Consider the following 20,542-nt stretch of genomic DNA (forward strand, 5'->3'; position numbering starts at 1 on the left):
GTGACTGTATCTAAATGTCTCACCAGTGAAGAAGAAATTAAGGCGGATTGCATCGTTCAACATCGTTAATCCTGTTTGTCGGTTGCCACTAAAGATTAGTACAGTGCAGTTCTGAAATGTCCTAACTGGTGAGAACCACAGAGCTCAGCAGTGCTTGAATCAAACCGTTTGAAGGATCGTTGCCATCTTGTCAAGCGAACTTTCAGTCTCATGGCTTCAAGAAATTAAACTTGTTCACGTGAAATTAAATGTTCAATGTTTAAACAAAATTCGCTGTATCTTTTTAAAGCTTCGCTCGCATCGCTAAAAGTCAGCAAACCTGACGCGAAGTGGATACAGCTCAAACTGAACTAAACGTCGGTTGAGAAATTTGAAAATGAAAATTGGCTTAGGCGAGCATGGACAAAGGAAACTGCGTCGTTAAGTTTGAATTTCATTATCAAATGTGTGAATTTCTCGCGCATAGCAAGGAATTGATAATAAGTTTTGTAAAGTATCAAATCAGCGCATTTAAGTTTTCATTGTATCATTTGCATAACAGGCAAAGGATTACTTCAGAGACCACTGATTGTCTCTTAATTCCCTTGGCGCTAGTTTCTAAATTTCCTGGCGCATTTTTCATCGCGCTTTTGGCCGCATCACATTATGTTGACTTAAAAAGCGCGGGAAAACGGGAGATAAAGCCGTGGCGTTGCCACAAGTGTTAGACTCACGTGGTCCAGCGTACGAAGATTCCACGAAGCCCTGAAGTCAAGTCGCTCGACATTCGGCTAAAGTGATTTGATGGATCACGAAACAAGGAGACTCCTGCATCAAGAGTATTTACATTGTATTGCAAACTTCTGTGCGACTGTTATAAAATATCTTCTTAAAAAACAAGAAATCATTTCTACCAACACCAATTGTCAATAACAAATATTTAAGTCCACATGAAACACTTGAAAGTATTGGTGAGATTCAACTGATGATGAAATGTTACCTGTGTTTGAACAATTTCTCTGAAATTTGAAATTTATTTTCTCGAGTTCCCATGGGAAATCGTTTTTGGTGTTATCTCAGGAAACTGTTTGCATCTTTAGCCTTTAGAAAACGCAATAAGAACTGTATATGTAATATTCTTAAAATTATTCTGGTACAAGGTTATTGCCCGCATTAAAAACTGAAATTGCTCCATTTCCTATCGGATTTCGTCTTAAATCGGTTCCTGGTACAAAATGAGTCAGAAAAATTCAGTATCCAAAATCAACACCAATCTGCCGTTTACCGTTAGCTACTGTTACAGACTGCATGATATTTAGCTGTCTTGCTAGGAACAGTTCCATGTAGTTCTATTAAATAAAGTCACTGATCGATTGTTAAAATCGAACCTCGATAAAAGGAGGCTTTGCATCACATTTCCCAGGGTGAAACAAACTCTAATATTTTTTTCGCTGTACACCGTAACCAGCCAAACTTTTTGGATTAACCTCATCATAACTTTTAATAGTCCACTGAGTGTTGCTTCCTCCAGGGGCTTTTAATTCCCAAATAATAACTCTTGCACGCCTTGCGTGCTTATGTCTTTTTTCAGCCAGACAGTTTCTAAAAGGTTCGCGTGGTAAGTTTACGCACATGTTTTGCCTCATGCCCTGATTGGCCCGTTGCGCCACTCGCATTTTGTTTCATGGCAGTGTAAGTGTGAACAAATGGTTTCTTTTGGACTTGAAACAAACCTGTCTACGAATACAAACAGATCACGCCAGACTGATAAAATTATAATGCCAGAAACTCAAAAAATAAATGGACGCCACGTACGTTTTGTTCCCGGAAACTCCTTTTTTAATTGTTCTTGTAAAATTATTACATCTTGTATACCAAAGGTGCATGAATGGATAATAATGATATGTGAATAAGGATAAAAAATGCGTATACCATATATTTCCTACTCTACCCTGATACAATTCTACTGAGCATACTAACAGCATTTTGGTTAAACACTACAAACCGCTCAAATTGCTTTGCTGCATCACTAAGATTTCCTCATGATGTAAAATAGCTACATTGTTTTATTGCCGTTCAGTCAATCTATATTGCACGCCGAAAGTGGCCAAGACTGATCTATGTTCCCCTTGTAATATAATACACTATTGAGAAGAAAGGCTTAAGGAAAATCGTGAAACAGGAAACACTATATTACAGAAATGACTCCTGACAAGGTCCATTTGGTATTATTGGGGCATTTTGGTTTGTTGTAATGGTCTCCTAAGCATACACGCCAGCACATGCGCTGAAGTCTGTGATCAAGCTACAACACTGAATATAGAAGAGGCATGGCAGATTAAACGTCCTAGACATTTGACAAATTTGAAATTTGAGCACACACATTTTTTGACACCAATTTAAAAACTCAAAATTTTCAAAAAAAAAGTACCAACGTATTAGCGCTTAAACCACCAAGAACTTTTGAGATTTTAAAAACCAACTGCACCTTTAAATACACTTCATAAATATATAGTCATGTAGGTATATGTGAATTACCAAAGTATGTATCACTAATAAGTTATATTGTGCTCGGCGTTCTCTGAAACCTTTCCTTACAGGCAAAGCTAAGGCAGACGAGAATCTCCCATAATCTCACTTCCGTCATCATTGTTACACTTGGAATGCAGCTAAGCTACTCTCGTTGAGAGTGGCCTCCGTGACCAGCTAGCTAACTATGAGGGTATGAATAGGGCTTAAAGTTAGTCAAACTTTTACTGTCACCTGAGAAGTGACGCGTTTTTCACTGATAGCTGAGATCTTCAAATTCACTAAGAGACGGGCTATTATTTTTTTTTTGACGCAACGGCGGGGGGGGGGGGAGGCAGGGGGGGTGGGGTTGGGCAATTTCCAAAACAATTCCTACACAGCAAAAACTGCTGAAAAAAAAATCGTGCAACGGGAGCCTTGGGGAAAAATGTGCCTTGTTTCTGATGTGTTTGACTTGAAGAAGAAGTTATTGCACAAGCTATTCCCCACCATAAAGATCAAAAAAATTTCATCCCCAAGAAAATCGCCCAACACCTCCTTCGATAAAATAATGGTCCGTCCCTAATAGCCGAGAATTAAGAAATACTGGAAGTACCGTTATTCGACGTTTCGATGTGTCCAACATCATTATCAAGAATGAAAATTCGTTAAATTTCACGGAAAAATGTAAAAAGAGTTGAGTTTTGAATGTACAAGATGGCATTTCCGTATGCCTGATTTTATGCAAAAAAGCTAATAGAATAGCCCTGCGTGAATCGAGTCCGATTGCACGTTAAGTGATGGTTTAAAAGCTCTTGTATAAACAGCATTTCGGATAGCGATTTATCCGGTGGATAACGTTATCCAGCCTTTCAAAAACGGGAGCCAGACTGTCAACATTGTCTTGTAATAGCTGCCAGAAGCGTCACGGTAACAGCTTTAATCCCACTGAGGCTTGCCTTTGGCGATAGGATTCTTAATGGGTCCAGTTGGAATGAACTTGGGTTGAACAAGAACTTTATCCTCTACGGCCTTTTCTGTGAGAAATAATGACATTTACTATTAGATGTAATTCAGATAAAGCATAAACGAGTTTCTATTGAGTATTACACAGGTAAACAACAGTCCATGGACACAACTACTTGAGTTACTCAAAGAGCACAAGTTAATCACTCGTCTTCCATTCGTTGTATGTTCAGTGTTTTATTCAGAAAAGAAATGCGCGCCAAACTCTGAAGAACAGTACTTTTCGCTCACTCGGACAGGCCGCAGATAGTTAAATTACAATGTCCTGTCGCCTACAACTCAGGCAAGAACTTTCCTCTTTTGGAGAGTTGCATTCAGCAACACAAAATGGACTCTACGAAAGCAATTATTTGCCTTATTATCGGTAGACAACGTTGGATATTCACCTCCACAATGACATGGGTGAGTAATAATCAAATATGTGACTTCCCATTTTCTAAATATCCTGTTCTTCTTCCGAGCCAAAGATCATACTGACCTGGTTCGTCAACCTCTGAAACAACCAATCGGTCCCAGATCAGCACGGCCGTGTCCAGACCCCCAGTTGACACAAGCACGCGGTCGTCACAAGTCCACCGAACATTGGTCACGTGTGAGGAGTGACCTTTGTACTGTCGGCCACGTGCCCCTCGATGCTACAAAAAACAACGATGGAATTATTGAAAAGAAAACGACCTCCTGAAGGAAGCGACCCTACCCCAATAGCAATAAAACTTCATGGTCGTTAGCAAAGTGGCCATTTAAACGTAATTTGACTTGCTATGAGAAACAATTGGGGTAACAGACACAAGAAGCTGAATTAAAATGATGAGTCTAATTCATTCTTCTGAGTCGCTTCGATCTTTTCTTGCTGAGAAAGATCGACGCCACTTTGCTCGCAGGGTATGAAGTCACTAGGTCAAGGAGAACATGAATCGGGAATTTTATCAAATTTGAATCTTTACAAAAACTTACCGACACAGGATACTCAAAAAGCTTCACCAAACCAAAATCATCACCGCTGGCCAGTAAACTGCCATCCTTAGAACGGCAGGTCGCGTTCACGTCCGTGACGTCACTTCCTGGCGGGAAAACACCTTTGACAGTTGGACCCAGGACACAAGTAAAGGTGGACCACTGTAACCTCTCCACATCCGGGACACTGATGGTCTTACGATTCCCAGAAGGCACCTCGTAAAACAAGTGTTCACGTGCTCCAGAGTTAGTCTGGATCAGTTTACCTAAAAAGATCAAGCAAGTTAGAGCGTACGCACACAAACATTAATGCTCCGTCCACACTACCCGGAGAAAGTTGAAAACGGTGTTTTCACTCGGAGAAATAAACGCAACAATCACCGGTCATTTTGGATTTGTGTTTGAGGAAAAATAAGGCAGGGGAATCACATAATTATCGTGACATCATCTTTTTCAAAAAGCTCCGTTTTAAAAATGTTTTCCCGTCCACACTGAAACGCAAAGCCGGTGTTTCCAAATTCCTCCGGTTTGAAGAGCATTTTCGAAAAGCTCCGTTTTCGTGACGGATTAGTGTGGACGGTAGGCCTAACCGTAGAAATAAAGCTGCGTTTTCAAATTTCTGCGGCGTATTGTAGACGGGGTCTAAGGTCGGCACGCACAAGGAAACATATTGCGGGGACGTGAAGCAGGGACAAGCCCCTCCTTGTGTACGCATGGGACGCATGTTGCAGGAACAGTACGCAAGCTGGTGCACACGAAGCGGATATGGGTTCATTTCCATGTTGTAGCGGGGACAGTTTGCGAGAGTAATGCATACGATGCGACATTGAAAATTGACGTAGTTTTGTCCCTGCTTAATGACCCACGAATTCAAACCAGCTGAATTTCATAAATGTTGCGGTACAATTTTGTCTCCGCAACAGAACCTTTTTCGCATGTCACACGAGGAACACTGTCAAGACAGCACTTTATATTGATATTAACAATCAAATATTTACCTTTAGCGTCCCAGTCCAAGTGTGTGATATAACTAGAGCTTCCTTTGCACACACCAGTTCTTTTACCTCGCCTCACGCTGTAGATATCCACGAAATTATCGTGTGAACCCACCGCCAAAAACTTGCCGTCTGTCAATGCAAAATATAGAACACTTCTCTGAGGCAAAGTTTAAAAAATGATCGCCAGTGAAACGCTGCATAGGTGAAGAGGCAATGGTACGAAATCTTTAAACTCAGTATAAAACCACAAGCGTTCTATCACGATTGCTGTTCTCTGATTGGCTACGTTGTTCACAATCTATTCTGTTGTAGATAGTGAGCAGCCTGGCAGTGTGCGGTTGTTGAGAAAGTGGCGGCCGCTTGTTTGCGTTTTCGAAGTGTCTGTGAAGAGGATTTAGGCAATTCTCTAGTCGAATTTTGAACGACTAGTGGATTTATGCTAAAACAATACGATTATTCCCTCTAGATTTCTATGCTTGATAGAAATCTCGAGCTCATAATCGTAATGCAAATGGTAAATCAACGAGAACAAAAAGATCAGCAGCTGATAAAACTGCTGAGGTCCTTCTCCTCATTTATAGAGGCTCGTGAAGGTAAGAAAGAAACTCCAACAAAAACTGTGAAAAAGATATAAATTTTACGCAACTTCCGTGTTCTGCAAAGAAAGTGAAGTATTTACACTAGGAAAGACAAGTTCCGTTCTCGGTAAATCTTCGCATATGTGAAGAGTTTTCGATTCTAATTATCCAATCAAAACCAAGCCCAAACTCTCACGAGTGTTCCAAAGCAGTCACGAGATCATGACACCATAAAAAAATTTCATACGTCATGTTCGCAAACAAACCAAGCAACATCTCTTTCCGTTAAGCGCAGGCTTTATAACTCTCGAAGAAAGCAACTCTGACCGATGAAAAGCAGTCAGCACCGAGGCAGGAATTACCTGGGGAAAATTTGATGTCTGAAATGCTTTCTTTCCTGTCTTTGAATCCTACGATCTTTTCGAGAGATTCTGAGTCTAAGATGAGGAATCCGCCATCATTCTGACCCACAGCCACTGAAGAACCGTCTGGGGAATATGTCACCGCACGACCACCCTTCTTTAGTCTCTTTACCTAAAGAAGAAACGAATTTATTAAATTATGGCCATCTGACGTAAGACGTGCACAGTTTAACAGTTGAACAGTTGCAAATGTTGTGCTACCTTCAAATACAGTGAGACCCCGTTAATACGGTCACCAACGGGCCATGAAAATTTGGTCGTATCAACGGGGTAGGGTCAAATTTCATGACCAGTCTAAACTAAGTGACGTCTTAAGAGATATATCACAACTCTACTTCTAAACAACTGTTACGCATCCGGAATGCGGATGTAATTTTTTAAAAACTTGAAACTTCAGTCAGTATATATAATGTATTATTAACACATGAAAGATGAACATAACTGGTTTAAGTGGCCGTATAAACGGGGTAAAATTACAAATGATGATAAAAGTTGGTGGGATTTCAGAATGTGGCAGTTGGCCGTATTAACGGAGTTTTCTTATTGGAAAATGTATGGACGTTTCGCCGGGGCAAAAAAAAGGTGGCTGTAGTAACGAGGTGGCCGTATTAACAAGGTGACTGTAAGGCGGGATTCCACTGAAGGACATATTGCTTCAATAATTGAGCAAAGGTAAAGATTGAATTAATCCATATTTAGGAAGAGTGTAAAAGCTTTTGTTTCCTGTAAATCCAGGGAGAGTTCTTTGCGTCATTTGGAGCCAGTGCCAGTTTACAGTCAGTGTAAAATTATATTCCAAATTACTCCTATCAGGTGAGCAGGTTTCTTGAATCTTCTTACCTTCTTGAGTCTTAGTTTAGTTAGGTCCCAGACTCTGAGCGTCTTGTCATCACTAACCGTCATGCACTCGTCATCTGTAGGATGGGTGTCTAGGCCCCAGACCTCCCCTTCGCCATGACCCTATTGCACAAACAACATTGTACAACGTGTAAGGCGCTAAAATATATATGTATATATACTAGTTATGCAACGTTTTCAAGTGGTATACCATGGAATATCCCACGAGTTACATGAATTTTCTCAGAAAACACACAGTGAAGTATACCAAGAAAATACAAGTAACTCATGGAATATTCCATGGTTTACCATGCGAGAGCATTTCATATCAATTTTATACCACGCCATACAAAATACAATGGCCACTGAACTCAATCAATGCGACATACGCTCAGCATATGATGAGAAGGTTGGATGTAATGCCGACAAATATACAAACAAGACTTTCCTGTATTCTGGTTAGCTGTATTTTCTATGGCATGGTATAAAATATTGTATTTTCCAATACATTGATCTCACTGCCGTAGCACTCGACTAAAAAATTCTTACAATTTCCAGCCACTGCATACCTGCACTAGAATGGTCATCTTCCCATCTTCTTCAATTTCAATGATCTAAGAGACATAAATTAAAACCAATAATATTATTTTTAGTAGCGACTTCAAGTTTAAAATGCACCCTGCTCCTTAACCTACATGTAGCAAAACTAACTAACACCTGGTACAATAAAGTATAGTAAAGTAGCATACATGTAGCTTTGAAATGCACTTAAAAAGTATATTTTACTGCCAGAATTGATTTTGCGCTTTTATTAAGTGGAGAGCGTAGATGTGTAGTAAACACCATACGATATCTGCAGAAATGTGCAATTCAAAATGTGTGCACGTATTGCAGACCTGTTTTCACACACCTCATCATTTCCTGTCCCAATGAGTATTTTGTCTTCATCAGTGTGTAAAGCTCTGACAGGAGGCAGATTTTGCAGGAGAACTGAGCCTGGGCTCATGGATGCTCCCTCCACCTTGAATGCCTTGAGACACTGTTCAAACAGTGGGTCCCACATGGTAACGACGCCATCTCTACCGCCAGTCACATAACCCTGAATAAAATATTTTATAATAAGCAATTTATTACTAAATAGCAAACAATTGTCTTGAGGTTTCCTACAATTTGAAGGTAAATTTGCATGCAAAAGGGACTTTTTTGCAATAACACACCACAAATACATAAGCTTTGTTGAGATCATTTGAAAGAGTTACAAAATTCCAGTTATTACTTTTTTACGATACTAACAAAAAGAAAAATACTGATCACTGTTAAACTGAGTGTCAATCAAATGCTTCATAAACTGACAACACAGTAAACCACTTACAGGAATAGTAGGGGTGTTTCCTGGAGGCAGAGTGAGCTTGTTCAACCATATAGAGACAGAGACAGACAAGATAAAAGGATATGAAGATTAAAGAGAATAAGAAAAGATGAAGCGTTATTAAAAGTCTTGGACACATAGGAATTTTTGTATTTGGATGGTCAGATGGATGGGTGAACAGGTGGATTTAAGTGGATGGATGGTTGCTTAAATCCAGTCCAACTTCCTTGACATAATAAAATTTATTACTGCCTTTTGCCGCAACAGGAACCCACTACAAGACAACAGCCAAGCTTAAAGCCTCAAGCGGTCTGAATAAAATTTTCACAGCTCTAAGCTCTCCTTTGTCAAACAACTACCTTGCAGGAAAAGATGAATACACATTGAAAGACGACAGGTTGAGAGAGACAATGAGATAAGAAGAGGGGAGGGTAATGGAAGTCAGAAGAATATGATATTTACCGGTATTGCTTTCCTATTTCAAGTGAGGTCTTGTCACTTATCATGCATAGAAGAGAAGGCCAAAAACTTAATGAAGTCCCTGTCTAAGGACACTATCATCTGATAAGCTCAGACAAACAAAGTTATGCACAGCTAGTATAAAAAACCCTATCCTCCAGCATAAAGGTAGGCAAGGCCAAAATGAGGTAGCTTGAAGCAACATGCTGTTATATTTTTTGACTACATTAACTCTAGGCACCCCAACATAAGGTTTACTATGGAAAAAGAACTTAATCGCAAATTACCCTTTCTAGATGTTCTTATTGATAATAGTGACACTAATTCCTTCCTAACTAGGGTTTACTGTAAGAAAACCTTTACTGGGTTATTAACTAATTATTTTAGCTTCACCTCGTACTCATACAAAGTAGGTCTCATTAGGACTCTTGTTGACAGGGCCTACAAGATCAACAACACTTGGTTGGGGTTACACGAGGATATAACCAAGCTTACTGAAATTCTCAAAAAGAACCTTTTCCCTGCCCATTTAATTGAAAAAGTGGTTAACCGTTACATCACTGGGGCCCATAGCAATCATTGTCCCCGGGGCTACCCCCTTGCCACCTCGCCCACGTTTTACTTTAAGCTGCCGTACATAGGCCATTTTTCTGTCATCACTCAGAAGAAGATTCGACACTTAATCAAGCGCTATTGTAATGATTTAGACATCAAATTAGTTTTTTCTTCCTTTAAGATAGGTAACCTTTTTGGTGTGAAAGACCCTATCCCTGGCGGGCTTCGTTCACGTGTAGTTTATAAGTTTACATGTGCGGGCTGTAATGCCTGTTATGTCGGCGAAACCTCCCGACATTTTTCCACACGCGTACGTGAGCACTTAGCCGTTGATAAGGCCTCTCACATCTTCAAACATCTTCAGAATTCTGAACATTGTCGCTCATTGTGTTCAATAGACTGCTTCCATATTTTAGATCATGCCACTACCAGCTTTCAACTCAAGATAAAGGAGGCTATCCATATTCAAAAAGAACTACCTTGCCTCAATCAGCAATTACACCATGTAAATCTAAAATTATCCTTTTAATTTACACCTTTTCACGTTCTGTTGTTACTATTTGTCTTAATTAGCATTTTTGCCTACTTATTACTCAACTTGCTTTGTAATCATTCATTCAACTGAAGATGACAGAAGTTCTGTCGAAACATGTCTTTTAAACTTAAAAAAGTGGTCGTTTTCCTTAAAATCTTAACATACCTGTTGCTTTGATTGGCTTAGTGAGTACATAGCACACACAGCTCCCTTGTGTGCCTGTACTGAACGGTACAGAGTAGTTCCTTGCCACACATAAACCAACCCTGTGTCGCTACCTGTGAAGCACAGGTCATCTTTAGGACTGTGACAGACACACAACATAGTCGCAGCAGTACCAGCCTTACCAAATGTCACTGGACGCTTCTCCAGCTTCGAATCTACAACAACAACAAAATTTTAATACATAATTTACGAACAACTTTGAATGCAATTTCTTTCTAAGAGTTTAGAAGTAGCTGCCCATGACAGAGGAAAAGTATCTGACAACTGTTAAAAACATGATTATATGACTAAGAAAATGACTTCTTTGTGACTGGCTGAGAGCAGGCCAATTTATCGTTAATCCATAAATTGCACTTCAGAACAAATTAACGCACACTCATTTGTTCTTTTCTCAGTCATATAGTAAATCAGTATTGTTTAAAAACTTAAGCAATTAAGGATTTACACTACTTGTGCAAGTTTGAGAGAATTTCCAAATTTCACTCGTAGTGTAAATCCTTAACTCCACTTACATTCATGCGATTACCTATACTTATTTCCAATAATTATAATTACTTTTTTGTGTCCAGAATTTGATGTGTTTTTCTCCAACTGAAACCAGGTAATTTGGGTTGAAAGGATTCCATTCTAAAACAAAGATCATGTCCTTATGACCACGAGTGGATGCCAGCTTCTCTTCTTTCTTCCAGTCCCACACACAGATACTATGGTCATCATCAAGACCAACATCTGCCAGCTTCTTTCCATCACCTGTAACAAGATAATAATCACCTGGTCAGAAAAAGCAACTTCCTGGTCATTTGCAATGTAGATGATGAAATGTGGGTTGTAAGCATGCGAGTAAGTCAGGGTACTGTCCATCAAGCAGAGTGACCTGACTCCACCTAAGAACCTGCGACATACTGAGAACTTAAAACAAATTCACACCAAGGAATGACATTGTGGCCAATCCTGACAGCGAGAGCTGTTGCTTTCTGACAGGGTAGAGCTAGGGTGCAATGATAAAAAGCTACTACAAAACAGTTCTACATGCACATGTAGACAAAGTTTGCAATCTTGTTAGTCATACAGGGCCCTCTATAGTGATCAATGGAAGTACAGAATGGATGGCATAGTGAAAATTAACCATCAGCACATCCAGATCTGATGCAAGACAATTTCTGAAGTTCTTTTTTCATCCTAGCTATGGTTTGGAGAGCAATATAGTAAAATATATGGAGAGACAAATTTCAACTGCTTTACACCTCTTGTACAGTGTACCTGAGAAGTCAACACAGATGATGCCCCTCCTGTGAAAACCTTTCAGCACAGACACAGTTCTCATGGAGCTTGCATCCCAAACGTGAGTCTCTGCTTCTTTGCCAACCTGCAGAAATCACCAAGAAAACATGCACTATAAAACACACTTGGTAACACACATGAATGTTTATCCATGGATAAGCATACTCTTTAAATTAGGTATGAAAATCCTTTCAGGGAACCTAATAAATGTATTGTATTGTATCTCATGAACAATAAATGGTTAAAATAAGCAATAAGCTGTCCTACTGTACAGCAGGGCACAGTGAGCATGCCAAACACCTAAAAGAAATACTCCTTACAACAGAAAAAGGACCTTTGTAAGTACTATCGTTAAGGCAAATACAGAAGTGAAACCTAGCCCCTGCAAAATTCTTACTGTTAGCAATACAAGGTGTATAGTTCAACCAATACCCACAAGGGGTTTTCTTTTTTTACCCCTTTACATTACTACTGGATAATGTTCTCTGCAGTAAATATCATTATCATGGATAATGTTCTCTGGAGTAAATATCATTGTTAACTACATGACCAAAATTATTAAGTTTATACCACCGACTTTTGCTATGGTGTCCTACTGTAAGTACAAAAACGCATGCAAACCATAAACACATAGGTTTACTATTGTGGCTACATACAGGCAGCTTTATACATTTGTTAAACATAATGACAAGTTGATATTATTGGTTTGTAGCCTTACGTGATCTGAAGGAACACTACAGTGATGTACTTTTCTCCAAACTCATCAAACATTTTTTTAGCCTTGATAAACAAGTACTATATGGTACAATTAAGGAACACTACCTGTCCTGTAGCCACAAAGTCTTTGTCGTCATGAATGGTTAGACAAAGAACATCATCAGTGTGACCCTTGTAGAATCTCTGTTGATGACTTGCTGGACTGTACACTATCCCAAGAGCTGCTACATGAAACACTATCTCATTTGACTGTGTGTAGAATAGATTGTTACATGCATTGTAACCATGGTACCTGTCACGACAAAGAAAAATTGAGATGTGAAACCCTATCTGGCAATAAGAAGAAGCATTCTAAGCTGGCAATTTATCAATATTGACCATTATGCTGTAGTTTATAATTCTAGTTAATTAATCTTAATGAATCTTAGAGTTTTTAAGTAGTTTTAAATTATTATTGTATTGTCTTTGAAAAGCCTCTAAAGGGAAAGTCAATAAAGTATGTATGTATGTATGTATTGATAACAAAGTTGACATCAGTCTACTGTTCTCTTGTCATCTTTATTAACTATTAAGGACAACACTCGCAAGTGTTGTCAATGAATTGCCCACTGATCAAAATGTCACAACACAACATTAAAAAACCGGTTCTGCCAAAACTTACCCGAAGGCAAACTTAAGATCAAGTCCTTCAGGAGGTCCTCTCTTGCCTCGAGTTGGACTGACTGATCGTGGCCGCTCTTCCTCCTCCACTGTAGCCTTTTTGGTGGACTTGGATAACCTTTTGTAAGTATCCAAATGATTTTCAAACAAGAAGTAAACAGTCAAGTAATCCTTGTGGCCTATATTAAGTAACTTCTGTTACATGTAACTAACTAAAAAGTTTAAAAATTTTGAAGTCAGTGCATATTATATCTTGTCTACCAATGGCAGTCTCCAGATAAATTTGTACCGGTAAGTGTTTTCAAAGACAATACCCAGGTCATAGCTGGGGTGAGAAATACTTTATTCTCTCAGCTCATTATTATCAACAATGGACCCATCTACTTGCCAACCAGTCTTTGGTTTTGTTTCAACTACTTGCCATCCATTAGAATTTATCCTATGCTGGTTATACAGTGTATATGTACAGTGTAAGTCCTTATAGTCTCAAAGAGGCCTAAACACCTACAAACATTTTAGTTTCATTGAGGTCTCCTCACCACTTAAACTGTAAGTTCAAATTATTTCTTACATTTTTATAATTATGTTCTTTTGCAGGAGTTTCATTAATATTTTCAGCGGGAGGGCAACTGGTTTTCACAGATGGGCGAAACTATTAGAAATGAACTACTTTGTGAAAAAAACTTTCTGCTAGAAGGTCAAACCAGCCGAGCAAAATCATGCTCACAGCTAGTCAATTTGCCTGGTGCCCAACCCTTAATGTAAACCCTGTTTTGAAATAATAATAACGTCACTTTTACACATAGTACCACGTTCAAGTTCAAGTTACATATTACAATTGGTAACACTTTCTCCAAACTACAAATATTTCTGAGGTGTTCCTTACGCACCATGATCTTGTAGAGCTTAGATTTCTAGCTTCTTGTATTATGTCTTATACCCAGAAAATTTATCGTGTGATTTTGTTAGACCTTACCATCCTGTCCACTTCCATCAATCCATACTCTAAAATTGTTCACTCAAATTATTCTGACTAATATACCTTTAATTGACAATCATATCATACCTTATCTTATCATGCATTATAATATTATCATACATTTACCAAGAGTGCTGTCTCCTTGGGGTTTCTTCTTTTGTATTTAATGGACAAGATGCTTGGTCATGTGCCAGGGATAGACAAGCTTTACAAAGCACAGCCCTCCGGGCATCTCTAGATGAGGCCATAATCCACAAATTTTCATCAACAGTGCTCCAGTCTTTCAGGCCACTCTGAGAGGCTTTACGCCTGAAGGCAACATCATACCTCTGCCATGCTCTGTTATCTTGACATTCACGGTATAACCTGGTTATTATACCTTGGTATGCTAGTAAGTCTCTAATTCGGTGGGGAAAATCACAAGTAAAAACTGCAGTATAAGCAGCCATACAATCAGTCCATTTAGTAATGTCATCCACCCTTTCTGTTTCATCAACAAATGTCTTGTTTTTTGCATTTTCTTTGTCAAGGTTTTCCGGAAGGAGTTCCTGAAAGTTGACATATTTTCCTTCTCGTATTTGCTTAACAATTTCTTTGGGAACTGGAGGTTGGCCAGTGTGAACCTGATAGTCGGCAATAGGCACAGGTTTAGATTCAAAACTCCTGTGCAAGGGAGAAGTTGACCTTCCCTCGGCTGCTGCCTTCCATAAATTTTCAAAGCTTTTTGAGTGGCTCCCAGACAAGTTTAAAGATGCATTTGGAGTTATAGAAGTGTTATACCTGTCATACTCATCATCGTCATCATCCTCATCATCTGACCATTGAACATGTGAGTACCCATTCCTCTTTTCAGAACCTCTTGACTGTGATCTCTCATTTCCTACAGTGCCATTTTGTGAACTATTCGCAAGTAGTGTCTCCCAAGCTGCTTTGGAGGTTTTCCCTTTACGTCCTTTCTTGGCATTTGTTTTTGCAGCGTCTAGTTTAACTTTCTCTCTTGTAAACATTGTAAACAGTGCTAGTGGCGCCCAAATTTCATCGAGTCACGCTTTTCAAATTGTGTGACGATTTCAACGTTCTAAATAGTGCCAAAGTCCTTATCAACAGCTTGTAAAAAATCCATCATCTATCATATTCCAGAGTACTAAAGTGATTTTATCACCTGACCAAAGGTATTTTGTCGGTAAGGCGTACAAGATCGTAAAATGAACCCCTTCAATTTCTTTTTCCCAAGAGGCGTCGATCATCTATTCATTTGCAGTCGTCAGCATGATGACAAGTAACAACGGCTTCTTTGATGCTTGCATCAGAAAGATTCCTCTTAATATCGATAGCTGATAAATGCCATATTTTATGCCCATCTACGATAAAGAGCATTGCAAATATTTACCCTAATAACCGAAGGAAACACATAACATGCCATTGGGTTTGTTGATTTCTGTTTACCCGCGTTTTGCTGCCCAGCACCGCGCCTGGAAACTGGAAATGACTTCAAAGCGAGGCTACCGGGAATATATTATGGTCTAGGAACGAGCTTTCTTTCTCTCTCGCGATCGCGAATTTCCACCAGGTATGCGAAAACTTCCATGAAAAATCCGTCTGCATCGGCTTCAGAAAAAGCGCTTTTAACCTTTTTACTCTCTTTCTCAATAAAACAATAACTGTTCTTCACTTCTGAGTAGTTATATGTTACCTTGTGCCTGGTAAACTGATTTTCATGGCAATTGTTTTGAAACTTGTGTTGACAACAGTGTGTTTCATGTACCAGGGTTCAACATGGTGCGAATTAATGTTTTGAGCGACGCTCTCAACTCCATATGTAATGCTGAAAGACGTGGAAAGCGGCAGGTTCTTCTACGACCTTCCTCGAAGGTTATAATAAAGTTTCTGACCGTAATGATGAAACACGGTAAGTGTGTCGGAAGTCTGTGTTTTTGCCTCCTCTGTGGGTCTCCTGAAGTTTTATTCGAACCTCAAAAATATAGTTATCGGAAGCACGTGCCATATTACGTTGTGATTGTGTGAGAAAGATTCAACGAGAAAACATTTCGACCTGATGAATACGTACCAGTTGTTAAAGAAGGCTTTTTATTTATGTAGCCTGGCATTGTTTTTACTGTAACTCAAAGCCATTTTCAGTAACTGCAGATCTCGATATAAACTTAGATTAATTTAGCAACCTTTCACCGCCCTTTGTTTATTTTAACGGATCACATGGTTGTTTGTCGTGTATTGATGTGTTACAGTCGTTTACACTTCTAACCTAAATCTTGCCTTTTAAATGATGTTGAGCATTTGGAGGGAAAACTTCTGTAATTTGTATGTACATGTGACTAATTTAGGATTACTTGATAAAAAGCCGGCTAAATGGGGAGTGATGACCAGACAAGGTATGATATGGGAGAATCCATTTTTCTGGTATAAACCTCGTGATCCATTTCTGGTCATCTTACCGTTTCGGTTAGCCAATCATAAATCAGGAAATAGTTCTTCTTGCCTTCCTGTGATGCCTTTGGAGCTAGCCATATGAATAGTCCTCTTCATGTCCTGTGGCACAAAAAAAGCTCCAAAAAGGTAAGGTTAAGTCTCATACGAGCCAAGTGGCCCATCACGCCAGAGCTTATCCCAGTTTCTGTAGCATGAGCCAACCAGGAGTATTTCTACTCTCCCCTGGGTGAGATGCTATTCCAGTGCTGGGTTACCCCCAGCTGTAATCATGTGGAAATTCATTTGTAATCTAGTGTGACGCAGTAAGGTTTTAATAACTCCTTGGATTTCTGGCAATGACTGTGTATCGTTGTTGTTTCAGGTTATATTGGCGAATTTGAGATTGTTGATGACCACAGGGCAGGCAAAATTGTTGTGAATCTTACAGGAAGGCTAAACAAGGTACATACACTTGTACTTACATGGCCCAAGTTGTTGACAGGATGAATAATACTATTCACGAGATAAATTACCATCAGTTGAATAGTGTAGTTTGTTTTGTTTACTCTTATGTATTAGACAGTGATTTAATCAGGATAGCGTTATCCACACTTCCAAACTACTGGGGCCTGACCAAATAGACAACTACTTTCCTCCAACATTTTGTTGATTAATCATATTGTTTTAATTGTTTAGTCAGCTTAGACTAACAATAGCCAATTAGTCACAGACTAGGCTATCTTCAGAGAGACGCTTGCTGTTTGATCTTTGTATGATATTCGGCAGATGCTAGTTAGTTGTATGCTGCTACTATGGTGTTCCAGGTTTTCATGTATGTTCACTGAACATGACAAGGTCAACATAGGAAGCAGTCATACTGATAAGTACAATTTTAGCTTGCATAGAAGTAACACACTTGGTTTCTTTGTTGATAGTCCAACCACTTGCCTGGTGTGTAAGGTCTAGTCCAAACTAGCGACATAACGACATAAGAAGGACGTTACGTCAATATGTTGGCAGTGTGAACATCCTGACATAACAACATAATAGCAACATAACATGAACATAACAACATAAGGAAGAAGCTGATCTTTTCCTTATGTTGTTTTGTTAGGTTTCTGTTAAAACAAGACTAGTGTGAACATCATCGACATAACAAAGCCAAGTGCCAATCTGAGATGCACAAGAATTGTCGAACCCAGTCTGCCACCAGCACTATTTTCAAAATGGTGGTGACTGGGCAAGAATTGACTGTTGGCTTGGAAAGATGAAGAAACACTTGCCGAAGCTGTTCAATGCCATCCAATATCGTTTGACAAAAGTATGAAGGAATTTAAAGACCATAGCCTTATGTCATGTTCACATAACCGACATAAGGCGATTATGTTGTTATATCATTGCCGTTATGTCACTAGTGTGAAGAAGGCTTAATCCATACATTGTATGATGCGCAGAATGTATGCATGATAACTAGAGTACATGTACTGTAGGCGTCATCCTTAGCACAGGTTTGTCAGTCTGTCGTCTAATTATGGCTGTAGCTTAGAAAAACTTGTTATTTTACTGTACCTTTCAATAGCGCACAAACCACGAAGTTTAAAGCCTAACTAACAGCTGCATTTTTTGCTGCTGTCAATCCTAATTAGGAGGTCAACCAACAAGCCTTTATATAAAGAAACAAACAAAATGAATCAAAATCTAACAATTACAACCCACAGTTATGATGATTGTCAGACAACAGCAAAACATGAAATCGTTGATTGTTCAGAGTTTACATGTTTATAAGGTGTCACAATCAAGCTAAAGCTTATCTGCTTTCATGTGCTAAACAAAGTGTCCTGACAGTTCTCATCATCTTGTTTGCAGTGTGGTGTCATAAGTCCTCGTTATGACTTGAAAGTTCACGACATAGAACAATGGGCAAGCAATCTTTTGCCATCAAGACAGTTTGGGTAAGTAAAAATTTCAATGTAAAGCCTGCTGTTTGAGACAAGAGTACTTCCCAAGTTACTTAGTTATATAGCTGGAATTTTATCCCCTACAGTGCTTGCTCTCACAAGCTACAGTATTTGATAGTCAAATGGCATGTAACAATGAAACTGTTTGCCCCCAAAAGTCTCTGAGTGGGCAACATTGAGAAATCTGATCAAATGTCAATCGGCAAGCTCCGTTTTCACGTTGGATACTAATGTCGTCGTTGTGTTATGTAACAAATAACTTAATGACTGCTTCCTCAGGAACAGGTTCATTTTGTTTTTAGGGAGTCATTATGTTTCCTTCAGCTCTGCCTTGGAAAACATTGAGATTCATAGGAAACAAAATTAATTATTTCCCTCATTATTTTAATGATGAGTGAAATAATTAATTAACTTAAAAGTGTTTGGTATTAGAGTTTTCAAATAATGCCATTGCTAGCAGAATTTGCATTCATTTCTCTCTGGTAGTGGAGTTGGGAAAAAGGCTGGTGTTTTGATGCCTTGAATGCCTTTGTTTCTATGAGTGTTGTGCTGTTTGTTGTCTTGATAAGGTACAAGTTACGTGGGAAAGGGTAGAGAGATACATATGGAATTTTATAATTTAATTCTCTGAAGAGTTCCTCTGAGACACACATCAAGCAACTCTTACAGTGTTCTTGTCCAGGAGACTGCTGGCCAGCTTCCCAGATTCATCCATAGCTTGAAAACCACCAAACGTATAGATCACTTATTAAAATGAGAACTGATAATTTAAGATAACGCAGGACTGAAGGGTTAACTTGTAAAGTGGAAGACCTGGAAGAGTGCTTGCTCTTTAAACCAATTTTATTCGAAAAATAAGGAATTTTTCAATAGATAGACAATATCCTGTGAGCCTGTTGTCGTGGGGTACGTGTTAATTCCATACATGTTTTTGCAGACTGTCAAAACCAAATCCATTTAACAATGATATTTTGGTTTGCAGCTACCTTGTCATCTCGACGTCTAGTGGCATTATGGACCATGAAGAAGCCAGAAGAAAGCACACTGGTGGAAAACTCCTAGGGTTTTTCTACTAACCGAGATCATTATAAATAAACAGACTGTTCCTGTGTATTGTCTTGGTTGGTTTGCATGCGTGTATACTTTATGCACATCAGCTTCAGGGGTCTTTTGAGAAACTTCTGAGGTTATTCCTTAATCACGTTCAGTGAGATCTTCTGCCCTCGGAATCGCTTTTGAGTAACTGCCTTATGATCACAGGTCCAACTTCACACTAAGATAATTATTGTGAGCGACGACTTCAAGATTAGCGGAAATCAAAAACAGCATGATAGAATTAACGGCACTTAACTGTGAAGTCACACTGACAGATTTGTCGCTTGAAGGGATTTATTGAAAGAAAGCCACCCTGGACACGTTTTAATGACCTCGTTGATCTACGTTACATACTCACCGTTCAAATCATTTATTACAGTTTAGTCTTACTTTCTGACGTTGAAATGGGGAGGGAATATGACGGGAATTATAACAGGAAGTTTTTGAGCCCACTACCGACATTGTACTTGAAGATGGACGTAAAGAAGTCTTCTCGTCTTTCTTTATGCCATGATCTCTAGTGCGGAACTCACGCTCGCGTTCTGTGTAGTCTGCCGTGATCGCGAAGCGGTCCCCTCGACTCGAGGGAAGAGGTCCTTGAACTTAACTATCCATAGAATCCTGAAATAAGATGGCAATGTACATTCACCCATAATTCTTAGCGCAAGAAAACTATAACGTTCACAAAAACGTACAGAAAAGTTCCAACATCTTCAAACCTGGGATACACTATGACGTTACCACGGGGACAAATAGTGCTAAGGGACCGTTCATTTTTTATGAGGGAGGGGGGGCTGGTGGGATTTGGGAAGCACCATTTAAAAATCGCATGACCCCCCCTCAGCTTACCAATTTTTTCGCATGGCCCCCCCCCCTTATAGCGGTCATTTTTTGGGATGACCCCCCCCCCCACACAAAAAAATTGAACAAACAATATTTAGATTTCAACTTTTTTAATATTTCTCTATTATCCCCCTACT

The 20,542-nt window shown here is 39.2% G+C and overlaps 2 protein-coding genes across 2 annotated transcripts; one reads left to right on the plus strand and one right to left on the minus strand.

The window, feature by feature from the left end:
- Positions 1 to 3,325: 3,325 nt before the first annotated feature.
- LOC145489028 (echinoderm microtubule-associated protein-like 6) lies at positions 3,326 to 15,639 on the minus strand. Its single transcript, XM_081467918.1, has 14 exons — positions 14,209 to 15,639; positions 13,105 to 13,221; positions 12,549 to 12,735; positions 11,706 to 11,811; positions 11,001 to 11,195; positions 10,386 to 10,600; positions 8,213 to 8,401; positions 7,872 to 7,916; positions 7,306 to 7,425; positions 6,406 to 6,577; positions 5,466 to 5,594; positions 4,468 to 4,733; positions 3,992 to 4,148; positions 3,326 to 3,524 (listed from the first exon to the last, which is right to left on the minus strand). Exons 1-14 carry the CDS (start codon positions 15,087 to 15,089, stop codon positions 3,427 to 3,429), a joined length of 2,877 nt encoding a protein of 958 aa, XP_081324044.1. The 5' UTR covers positions 15,090 to 15,639; the 3' UTR covers positions 3,326 to 3,426.
- Positions 15,637 to 19,578, plus strand: LOC145489029 (small ribosomal subunit protein uS8). Its single transcript, XM_081467919.1, has 5 exons — positions 15,637 to 15,652; positions 15,851 to 15,991; positions 16,892 to 16,971; positions 18,376 to 18,461; positions 19,450 to 19,578. Exons 2-5 carry the CDS (start codon positions 15,859 to 15,861, stop codon positions 19,541 to 19,543), a joined length of 393 nt encoding a protein of 130 aa, XP_081324045.1. The 5' UTR covers positions 15,637 to 15,652; positions 15,851 to 15,858; the 3' UTR covers positions 19,544 to 19,578.
- The last annotated feature ends 964 nt before the right edge of the window (positions 19,579 to 20,542 follow it).

Source organism: Orbicella franksi, chromosome 6, assembly GCF_964199315.1.
Source record: "Orbicella franksi chromosome 6, jaOrbFran1.1, whole genome shotgun sequence".
NCBI classification, from domain to species: Eukaryota; Metazoa; Cnidaria; class Anthozoa; order Scleractinia; family Merulinidae; genus Orbicella; species Orbicella franksi.